This window comes from Rhinolophus ferrumequinum, chromosome 19 (genome assembly GCF_004115265.2).
Source record: "Rhinolophus ferrumequinum isolate MPI-CBG mRhiFer1 chromosome 19, mRhiFer1_v1.p, whole genome shotgun sequence".
Classification (NCBI taxonomy): domain Eukaryota; kingdom Metazoa; phylum Chordata; class Mammalia; order Chiroptera; family Rhinolophidae; genus Rhinolophus; species Rhinolophus ferrumequinum.
This window is the reverse complement of record NC_046302.1, coordinates 40,711,109-40,723,448: the sequence shown is the minus strand read 5'-3', so window position 1 is coordinate 40,723,448 and position 12,340 is coordinate 40,711,109. Positions and strand designations below refer to the sequence as shown.

Genomic DNA, 12,340 nt, shown 5'->3' with positions numbered 1-12,340 from the left:
TCAAGATCCAGCCATGTTGTCACAAATGTTCCTATATCATCTTTTCTCATCGCCGAATAGTATTCCATTGTGTATATATACCACAACTTCTTTATCCATTCATCTATCGAAGGACATTTTGGTTGTTTCCATGTGTTGGCCACCGTAAACAAAGCTGCAATGAACATTGGAGCACACGTGTCTTTATGTATAAATGTTTTCAGATTTTTTGGGTAGATACCCAGGAGAGGGATTGCTGGGTCATATGGTAATTCTATTCGTAATTTTTTTTTTAATTTATTGGGGTGACAGTTGTTAGTAAAATTACATAGATTTCAGGTGCACAATTCTATTCGTAAATTTTTGAGGAACCTCCACACTGCCTTCCATAACGGCTGCACCAGTTCTCATTCCCACCAACAGTGTATGAGGGTTCCTTTTTCTCCACAGCCTCTCCAGCACTTGTTATTATTTGTCTTGTTGATGATAGCTAGAAATATTGTTTTAAGAAAGCAATTTGAGCTCTTAAATCTTTTCTGTAAGACTTATAATATTTTCCTTTCGGAATTTTGCTTGAAAGAAAACATTAGGCAATGATTATAAAAACCTATCTTAAGATTATACAATTTTTAATTAAAGATGAGCTTCCTAAAGCTGAGCCCTAGGTGATTTTGGCTGAGTGCCTAACCTTTGTGTATTTGTAGCTGATAGCATCTGAATAAATCATATCAAGATTACTTTAAAAAACAGTAAACATTTCTCAATTGTATGTGGGGAACACTTTGAGGTGGGGAATACTAATATTGTCTTACTTTTAAACAACCTCTTCAGCCAGTGTATTGATGGCAACATGAAACAAGGATAAAAAATGGGGGAAAGTGATCAGAGCAGGAGGCAGGAAAGGGGGAAAAGAATAAACTGATTTTAGCATTGTGTAAGTAGAGAATAGAGGCTAAAGGTCAAGGGAGGGATGCCAAGTCAGATCAAAGTTTGTTAAGGACAGTGGGGAAAATGCAATGGGCTATTAAAGATCCAGAAAAGCAGGCAGAGTGTCACCAGCACGGATACCTTAAAAGGCAGGGTGTGTGATTGAAAGGATCCAGTTATTAGGACACATGTACAGTCCAGTGTTGAAAGGGGAGGAAAGTTTGATGACAGAAAAGAAACCACTGAGATACCTGATCCACTACTGATTTTTATGGAGAACAGATAATTTATGCAAACCAAAGTGCAAGTTTCTAAAGTCTTATTTGTTCTTAATGTAACCACTTCTACGGTAAGTTGACACGGGCACTGTTTCCAAGAGAATTTGGGCCAAAGGTCAAAAAATATGCCAGATTAGACTTCGGGTTTGAATTAAGTATACAGGAGAAAGGTAATGGAGGTTGGTCAGATATTCTCTGAAGATATATGAGGTCTGAAAATTAAGTTCGCGAACTCATCTTAGAAAAAGTGCTATATACCTCATTGCTGAATATCACTACGGTCACCTTCAAAGTACTCCCTTTGGGAAGCTATGCACTGATGCCAGGACCTAGTCAACTCTTCAAAGCAATTTTGGAAATCTTTTTGGAATGGCCATCAGAGCTGTCACATTACCCTTGATGTCCTGAATGTCATCAAAATGTCTTCCTTTCAATATTTCCTTTATCTTCGGGTAAAGAAAGAAGTCATTGGGAGCCAGATCAGGTGAGTAGGAAGGGTGTTCCTATACAGTTATTTGTTTACTGGCTAAAAACTCCCTCACAGACAATACTGTGTCTGGTGCATTGTCGTGATACAAGAGCCATGAATTGTTGGCGAAAAGTTCAGGTCGTCTAATTTTTTCACACAGCCTTTTCAGCACTTCCAAATAGAAAACTTGGTTATCTGTTTGTCCAGTTAGTACAAATTCATAATGAATAATCCCTGATATCAAAAAAGGTTAGTGACATCATTGCAATGAGTTCACGAACTTGTCAGACCTCGTATACAGTCAGATTCTGAGTCTTCCTCAACAGTCAATTTCAGTATCTGGCAAGTCTATCAAAATTTTTTTTTTTGGTTTTGTTTTTTTTGCCAGCTATAGTTTTATGTTCCATTGCTTCCTAGACAGTTCTCAGGGGAAACAGTGGACAATCAATGCCCTCCTGTTATACTTGAATATATCTTGTGTAGGATAAATACAAGTTATTCATTAAAGCAAACCATTTGCTTGGGCAGTATGGGTACAGTATGCTGTCCTTAAAAAATGTAAATTTGAGGGGATTGTTAAACTCACCAAAGGATTCCCAAGAGGATTCCTGTGAAATAACTACCTTGTCAATTTTAAGTGATTAAATGTATACACAACTTTTGCTGCTGAATTGTAATAATATAGGTATTAACTTTTCTTTTTTGGCCTATTGTTACACCCTCCTTCTAAATCCTTTACAGTTTCTTCAAGCCCTTTAAATAGACCTTACTGATACATCTGAGTGATGCACAGAAATAAAAAAAAATTTTTAAAGTCCTATTAAAAAAATTTAAGAGCCTCCTGCCATTTCACATTTTATGTACAGTTTCATATGCTGTGTGAGGTTTGAAATAAATGCAGCAAAGCTCAGAGTGAGCTATCAATGATCCTAGAGAGACCATTCTGCCAGTGTTACATTGGAGGCATCATCTGATAAGTTACAAAAGCTGGTTGCTTATTCATCCCTAAATGTCCTTGCCTCTTTTAAACTTTTCCTATTATTTCAAACTACTTTTTACAACTGTTACAATTACTTTAAAATTTTAGCCCATCTTTCAAGATGCAAAACACATGGGTGTTTTTAAATTGACACTTAGAAATTTAATTTTTGGAACATGGTTGACCACGGACTGAAACCATGAAAACAAAACGTGGGGTGGAGGGGACTACTGTAATTCTGTTTAAGTGTTTGAGGAACCCCTCAACCGTTTTCCCTAGCAGCTGCATCACTTTATATTCCCATTAGCAATGCATGAAGTATATACATACGAGAGGATGTTATTATATTTGTGTATGTCAAACCACCTTTGCATTGTAAGGATAACTCCAATTTAGTCATATGTATGTTTTTTAGGTCTAATTGGTTTATAGTGCTCATGGCCTCTGTTATTGATCTTCCACCTGGTTCTATACATTATTGAAAAGGGAGTATTGAAGTGTCTGTTATTAAAGAACTGTTTCTCCCTTCAGTTGTCAATTTTCCTTCATATATTTGGGCTCTGTTGCTAGGTGCATATATATTTATAATTGTTATATCTTCTGGGTGGATTGAATCTTTTTCTCTTGTAAGTTTTTTTACTTAAAACATTTTGTATGACAGTAATACAGCCATTCAAGCTCTTTTTTGGTTACTTCAAATATCTTTTACTTTCAATCTTTGTGTCTCTAAAGTGAGTCTCTTGTAGGTAACATATAGATGGATCATGTTTTTTAAATCCATTCTGCCACTCTGCCTTTTAATTGCCTTCAAATTGATATTTAAAATAATTACTGATAAAGATTTACTTCTGATATCTAGCTATTTGTTTTCTGTATGTCTTACATGTTTTGTGTTCCTGAATTCTTCCATTACTGCCTTTTGTGTGTTTATTTTTTGTAGTGTATCATTTTGATGCCCTACTTTCCTTTTTTGTACATTTATTATTTTCTTTGTGGTTACCTTGGTGATCACAATTGACGTCTTAAACTTATAACAATCTAGTGTAAATAATACCAACTTAGTTTCAATAGTATACAAATATTCTGCTGCTATATATCCCCATCGCTCTGCCTTTATAGTATTATTTTCACAGGTCACATCTGTTAAACATGTGTGCCCACTAATATTTATAATTATTGTTTCCTGCATTTGTATAAACCATATAGGAAAAACAAGGAGTTACCAAAAATATAATGCTGCTTTTACTTTTACCAATGTCGTTAGCTTTACCATTGTTCTTTATTTCTTCTTATGGCTTTGAGTTGCTGTCTAATGTCATTTTATTTCAGCCTAAAAAGCTTTCTTTGGTATCTCTTTTAGGGCAGGTCTACTGGTAACTAGCTCCCTCTTTTTTGCTTATCTGGAAATGATTTAAGTTTTCCATTCTTGAAGGATAGTTTTGCCAGATGTAGAATTCTTGGTTGACAATTTTTTTCTTTCAGGACTTTAAATATGTCATCCCAGTGCCTTCTGGCCTTCATGGTTTCTGATGAGAAGTCAGTTCTTAATCTTACTGAGGAGACCTTATATGTGAAGCATGGCCACTTACTGTTTTCACTATTCCCTCTTTGTCACTGGGTTTTAATAGTTTGACTATTCTGTGTCTCAATGTCAATCTTTTTGAGTTTATTCTGCTTGGAATTTGTTGAGCTTCTTGGATTTGGATATATATATATATATATATATATATATATATATATTCCATCAGATTTGGGAAATTTGGGGCCTTTATTTCTTCAAATATTTTGCTGCCCCTTTTTTCTCCTTCTGGGATGCCTTTGGTGTATATTGGTATGCTTTATACAGGTTTTTCAGGTTCTATTCATTTTTATTTATTTATTTTTCTATCTGCTCCTCAAACTGGAGAATTTCAGTTGCCTTATCTTCAAGTTTACTCATCATTTCTTCTGCATGCTCAAGTCTGCTGTTCAGCCCCTTTAATGAACTCAAAATTTTCATTTCAGTTAAATTTTTCCTAAAATGTTTGGCTCCAAATAGAGGGGAAAAAGGGAGGGGCTCTGTCCCTTTAAATATTCCAATTAATGCCACTAGAGGAAACCACTGTATCCCAGGAGAGCCAAAACCAAGCCAGGCATCGTGCCAGTCCTTCAGGGAACTGCCAGACCAACCAAAGTGCACAACCCTAAATTATTAGAGGACAAGGTCCCACTGCTTGCTCTGGCACCAGCCAGGTACTCCAGGAGTGTGGGTTGCTATTCCTACAGCTTCAGTGGGCTGGAGAATGGTAGCTGATTCATGCACAATGCTCTCTTAGCATAGATAAACACCCTCTCCATTCATCAAGCATTCTCCTGGTTGGTTGGTTTTAAGTGTCCAATCAGGTTCCAGAATTCCAAGATCGTTGATACCAATTGCTTTTTCCAGCTCAGTGGTTGCTTCAGTGGAGGGACTGACCCCTAGAGGTTCCTATTCTGTCACTTTGTGTAATATCACTCTACCCATTCTGTTTTACAGATGAGGAAACTGGCATAGAAAGGTTCAGGAACTTGCCCAGGGTGATGCTAGGATTAGAGCTCAGGCCATCTGCCTTCAGTGCCCATGGCCTTAACCTCTCCACATGATTTGCACCTGAAATGTATTTTTTTTATTCTCCCTTAGATGGAAAATTTTTAAAAGAATGGTAGAAATAGGAATGAAGCTAAAAATCATCTAATCTCCAACAAGCCTGAACCAGGGCTTAACTCCTTGCTAAATACTTCAAGGACAGGGAGACCATATTCTCCTGAAATTCTGCCTAATAACAGAACTATTTCCATGATATGTGCCAATTCACTTTTGTGAAGTTACCTAAACTGGCTACAGGTGTAATTAAGTATTTCACATGGTCTCATCCTTCCCCACAGGCACAACTACAAGAGCGGAATGACCCTCAGCAACTGCTGTTAGACTACAAGCACATGTTTCCTGTTTTGTTCCCATTTAATCCATCTTCTCTGACTATGGACTCAATCCACATCCCAGCGTGTCTCAATCTGGAGTTTCTCAGTGAAGTTTGAAAAAGTACATTTCCAACTTTGGCTCAATTACAAGTGAGAGCAAGAAGGAAGTACATACAGTAAAATAATTTTAAGGATATGTTCAATCTGTAAAAGTTGATCAAATCAGAGATTGCGAGCCTGTGCTGAACTATACAGAATAAGACACATCTGTCATTACTTTTTGTACCTTACTGCTCAGAATAAAAACACTTGAAATATGGAAGATTTTTTAAGTATGATTTCAGTATAAACAAATACACATCGTAATCTGCAGTTCCCATGGCCCTATAAAAATTGCCAGTATATAAAATGGAAACTGCCTAGTTTTTGATCTGGACAATGTCCAAAGTAAAATAATATTAAAAATGTCAATCACATAAATTGCCTTCAGAGGACCTTTAACAAATAATGGTACTAACAACCATGACAATGTCATAGTGAGTGACATTTCCCCAGGTTGACAATCCATAGGTGTGGATGAGTTTGTGGGGAAATGTTTTGAGAACAAATATACAGGCCTGGGCCTTCTGAGATGTTTCCCAAAGGTCTTTTTCAATGCCTGGTAATGCAGAGACAGTGGTGTAATGGACCTCCAGCCCAAACATTTTGAGTATTGGTTTCTGAAGCAAAATTAGACTCAGTCCCTAAGGTGGTCAAACCCTGCTCTGCAGTCTTGGGTTTATGGAAGTTATGCTAAAAAGGCTGCTGTCCCAAACTAAAAATGTAAGCAAGATGGAAAGATGTTTCCAATGCTAGTCCATGCACATACTGAGGCAATAAAAGTTTCACAAAAATCTACATAAAAGTTAGAAAAGAATAACAACTCTTGTTTTATTTACAGATTAAAAAACCAGTCAGTATGAAAGCCTTTCTAATCCCTTAATGCCATTAAATCTCCAATAAGAACATCATATAATACACTAGTAATTCCAGATAACCAAGATAGTAAGGGAAAAACTTCATCATGAGAGTCAGATTATTTGAAACATCTTTCTAAAAAAGCAGTTCAGGGAATATTGTTTTCCAAAAGATTTTTGGGTTTTCTCTGTATGTATTCTTTTTAAAGAGAGAAAATAGCTATGTCAACTATCCCTTTTCAGGTTCTTTTCAACATTTTTCAAATTACCACATAAAAACCGTAAATAATTCTGCTTTGAAATAAAGATTAAACGAGTATTCAGTGATACTATTACAACAGATTTTATATGTCTGCTTTCACAAATTGTTTTTGTCTCTGCAAAAGCAGACATTTGATTAGAAAACCTTACATATTCTTTACACCATGTTTTACTATTTTTTCCATACTTCTGGTAGGTAACAGTATATACTGTTTCCATGACAAGAACAGATGGTGTTTGCAAATCATACATCCTCTATATTACGATACGATTTCTCCGTGAACTGCATGTAGAAAAGCCCACCACACACACACAACACCTTCTTTTACTCAGCCACAATTAATTTAAAAGGCTCTTAGAAACAGAACACACCCAAGCCCTACATAATCTTGTGTACTGCGCCCTTACAGCTCAGCTTCTTCATTCATTCTCCTTGCCCACCAGGCAGAACAAGACAGCATCAGGGTGAATATTGCGGACCACCATGTCCAAATCAATGTCAGTGGCGTTATCCCTTCTACCTCCACATCAAACATCCTGGCTTCTCTTGGATGTCTACGTAGAGCTGTGCCTTCTTTCCCAGTTATAGTTATACACTCTGACATCCATCACACACCCCTTTCAACCCACACACTGACTTTGTTTGGAAGGCCAGTCTAAAGCAATTGGGTCTGTGGCTACCTCTTTTTAAAGTTGTTTAGTAAGTATAATTTGTTTTTTACTGCACTGTAGTTTAAAACTGAGCCTCTCATGTAAGGACTGACCTTAATCTTCACAATAACCCAAAATGCCTTGTTGAGAGTGTCACGGAGTTTGAGAAGCAGTGATTCCATAAATGCAATGGCTTACTGTCCTTACATATTGTCTCATACCCTCCTTCTCGCGATTTCTTTGGGTCACTACCTCTCTGCTGTCACTGGTTAATCAGTAGGTGCCAAGGACTCACTGAATAAAAGCTTGGCAATAAGAATAAATGCAGGAGGAACCTTATGAATAGTCTTTACTAAGCCTAAGAAATGGCACACTTAGTTCTCGTCTTCCAAAGGAGAAAGGTATTTCACTGGAGCTGTATTTAATTTATATATACTTTAAAAAAGTCTTTTAGAGACCGCTAACAAAAGAAATATAGTAATTGGTTACTTAATGTTTAGGTCTGCCCTATTTAACTTAACACTTGGAGGCTGCAAGAAGCATCTTTAGGGAAACTTGAATAATCTTTTGTTAGTATTTATATTCTTTGCATTTTTTTAAAGTCAGTTGAACTCAGACTTTCCAATTTCGTGCAATCAATAATGATTTTTAATTTTAACTTAATTCAACATAAAGGTTTGAACTCTGCACTAGATATCTATCTTTATTTTTTAATATTTATAATTTAGTTGACACTTTTCTCACTATGTGCCTTTAGAAGTTACTGAGATAACTGACTTATCACTTATTTCTCTGAAATAGGTGTTGCTGTGGGAAGAATTTTAATGCTTGACATAACATCATAGTGGAGTTTGGATTTGTCTTTTGAAATATTAGAAACATTTTAAAGATTCCTTAAGAATCAAATATTTATAAAGAATTTGTGTTTTAAGTATTATAGGGGACCTACCTGTTTACCTATAGTAATGTGTGTTATGTACATATTAATAATTGTTGCTGAAGCTGACAAGTATATTACCTACATGCATTTTCCCTGTGCCATCATACCTCCAGTTAGACTTACGGTAACTGGCAAGCAGTTTAGACCCAAAGGAAAACAGACTTCCCTCCCCCGTCCCCCCATGGAGCATGTTAACAGAAGTTTCCTATACTAAATTTTAAGACTTTTGTAAGAAAAAAAAAAAACAAGAAAAAAACAAAAGATAAAACTAGGAACTTGAAAAACTTAAAAAGTAACAGTTGCTACCATCAATCAACTCATCAAATATTTACTTAGAACCTTAATGCATTAAGATTATAGTAACAAATTAGAATCCATTTCTTTGGCAAGTAGTAAATTGTTTTCCCACATTTGAACTAATTCTAAGGCAGCAAGGGTATCCTAAATCGAAACCCTTGTATAATGCCTATATGACTAAATAGTTACAGAAATGGACAGCATGGGGCAGGACCCTGTAGTTTTTCCTCATAGAATATTTCTCTGCAGTCAGTTTCTCAAATTAATTTTCTGCATGAGCCAAATAGCCATAATTCACCTTTTATACACATTGGTGCCATAACTAGAAAATTGGGATAATTATGAAATTAGAGGTTGATGCCAATGACAATAAAACATAACACTTTTTTTCTCATAATAAAGGTCATTAAATGCTAGATTGTTTTTCCTAAAAAAAAAAAAGAGAAATTTCTAATAAAGGGGATCAATCAGAAATGAATTTAAGCTACTTTCTAAAGTGATGTTGTATCAGAATAATCCAAATTTGGATGTAACATTTTGCCACCAACTGATGTTTAGATGCACTGCTTCTCTAAAGGGGCTCACATCATATTCAGGGGTGAATCTAACATTGTGGAAGAAATACTGATAAAAATATTTTTCCATTTTGAACAAATCTGTAAACTACACCTTTGTTTATAGAAAAATGCTTGTACTGGTCACTAATATTCAGCTCTGGATAAAAATTTGTGGAAATAAATACTTTGAAATAAATAAAGTGGTGTGACAAATCTAAGTGAAATTTAAAACTGTGCATCAACACATTGGCTAAAAAGGTTATTTTTTTTAATGCTTTCTTGAGAAACATCATTCTGCGGCCTATATTCAAACATGCATCATGATCATTTAAACCAGATGGCGAACTACAACCTGCAAAAGTTGGGATGGGGGGACCTTTCCCTGTAGAAGTAACAGTACTTATTGAGCAATTTCTTTAAAGCAACAGAATTTAAACAAGGCAGTTTGGGTGTAGGAAAAGACCCAGTCATATATATAATTTTGCATATGGTAAAGATGGCATTAAAAACCAGTGGGAAAATATTTACAAGATCTGTGAAGAATTTATAAAATATAAGAGAAAACAATGATGACATTTTAAAAATTGGAGAAATATTTTATGGATAAGAAGACTCCATACCACAAAAATCTCAATTGTCCCCAACTTGACCTATAGGTTAAAAATCAAAATCTCACCATAGTTTTTTGGTGAAAATTGACAGGCTAATTCTAAAATTTATATGAAAGAGCAAAGGCCCAAGGATAAGGAAGACCCTCCTTAAGAAGATGTGGGGACAGAGTCCCAGAGAGCAGTTTCCAGGCTCTCGGCCTCACATGGAAAGGTGCTGGCTGGGGTAGTAGATGGTCATCAGCTGTAACTAGTTGGCCATCAGCTGCTACCGGTTTGCTATTAGCCACTGATATAACTGCCGTGGCTACGCTAGCAAGCGCGGAGTGTGGATTGCGGATTGCAGTTAACAAGGGGTTGGTTGGTTGGCAGAGAAGCAGATTGCGGATCATGTGGCTCCTGCTTCCTGTGTCTCCAACCCAGCCGCCCTCGAGAATATAGTGAAATGACTCCCCTATCTATGGCTCCGTAGGTGTTCCTTTTTGGCCTTACCATGTCCTGCGTTCTTATGTGGGGAGCAGGACCAGAGACCCCGCATGACACCCTGCATGACAGAAGAGAAGGGAAAACTTTCCCTAACAGGTATCTAAAACTTAAGATGGGTGGAATTAGAACAAAAATAGAAAAATTGACCAATGGAACAGAATAGAGTCTAGAAACTGAACATCTATATAGAAACATGGGTAAACTGTTTATTCCCTACAGGAGCACACACCAAAACCTCCTGGAAATCTTTTTTAAAATTCACGTAACCAGCCTACCCAAATTTATAGAATAAGACATCTGTAGAGATAGTGCCCTTAAACACTCAACATTAGGAACCACTAATAACTTTCAAACTGGCAGAGGAAAGAAATGCAAATATGTATCCTTCATCTAAGTTTGTGACAATGTCTGAAGACTACTGGGAACACACCAAGGCTTAGGCAAATTTAAAACGAGGAAGTTTGGCAAATCAGTGTTTGTATTACCTTCTGTTTCCATTTCATCTCTGATGAAATGTTTGGCAACTTGAACTTTCTGAAGAGTGAGAATCTGGCATAAGATCAAAACAACACCCAAGCTAATAATTGCCTTTTAATTAACAAAAAATTGAAGTTATCACCAAAGTGGTTAGAGTAACAGCACATACATAACTTTCCAAACTACACAATATTGTAAGCTCACCTGTCTCATTCATTCAAATTCATGTACTCAATTTAAAAAATACTGTCCTAGCTCCTATCAACTTCACTAGTTGTCCCCAGTTTCCATTACTGAAACTTTTAAAGCCATTGCTCTTCAAGCTACCATCAATTTTGAGAATTATAGGAAGTTTAAGCATAGGAAAATTATCCAGAAAATGCAGAAGATAAGGCTGAGGCTGGATATTTCTGATACCCTAATGAAATCTTAATACTAGAATTTGCAGATTTACAATGGAGTCACTGATTTTCAGTCTTACGCTAATGCTACTCCTGTTCCCCTGCCAAAAAAAAAAAAAAAAATACAGAAAGAAATGATAAAGCATTTCTAAAAATACTTGAAGCGAAATGTCTAAGAGGAGAATGACAACTTTACATCTCACATGAGAGCATGTCTAGACCAAAAAATTTACAAAATAACCGATTTTGATATATATCTAGTGGTGTACAATATATACCTGGTTATACATGGTTAAACATGAAAAGGACTAAATATTTTAGAAAATAATTTATTTCAGGTAATTTTGTAGCTTACATTTTTCCTCCCAATTTTTACTTTGAAAAGTTAAAAATCTATAGAAAAGTTGTAAAAATAGAACAAGAAGCAACAACATGCTCTTCATTTAGATTCCCTAATTGGTCCTATTTTGCCATATTTGCTTTCCCTCTTTCTCTGCCAGTATATTTGTATGTATTTGTTTTCTGAGTCACTTGAGAATTAGTTGCAGACATCATGACTCTTCACCTCTAAACATTTCAGCATGTATCTCCTAAGAACAAGAGACAATATCCAATGTAACTACAATATAATTAACTATCAGGAAAAGTAATGTCCATACTACTATCTCATGTAATTTATCTTAAAGTTCCCCAAGTTGTCCCAATTCTCTTTTTTGGGGGTGCATTTTGACCAAATTACTATACTATCAAAAGTATCGGTAAGGGGAAAAATAACAGTAAGAGAAACATGTGAGAAAATATGTACCTTCCTCTATGTGCATGTGGTTTTGTGAGGACATGTCTACAGCTGTAGCCACCAAAAGCCCGGGTGTCTCACAACAAGGTTGCTGCTGAACAAATCTTGGACGACCTACCTACAGACTTCTTGCTATGTGAAACAATAAAAACCTTATTGTTTAAGCCATTTTAAGTCAAATCTTCTGTTACTTGCAGCCCAAATCATCCCAAGTGATAATTAGCCCTAAAGAAAAAAGAGGCCTTTCCCAACAGCAACTACAATGGCAAAGGAAATACTGGAACTGAGTCACTAGCTTTCCAACACAAGTCAAGTTCTAATGCCCTAAGGCACCCATG

General features: G+C 36.0%; 1 protein-coding gene across 2 annotated transcripts in view; it reads left to right on the top strand.

The window, feature by feature from the left end:
* MYO5B (myosin VB) overlaps positions 1 to 8,612 on the top strand; it is a 317,583-nt gene extending 308,971 nt beyond the window's left edge. For both annotated transcript variants that reach the window (XM_033087341.1, XM_033087342.1), the window contains one exon: positions 5,537 to 8,612. In XM_033087341.1, coding sequence (XP_032943232.1) covers positions 5,537 to 5,689 — 153 coding nt within the window. In that variant the 3' untranslated portion in view covers positions 5,690 to 8,612. The remainder of the gene's footprint in view (positions 1 to 5,536) is intronic.
* Positions 8,613 to 12,340: the final 3,728 nt, after the last annotated feature.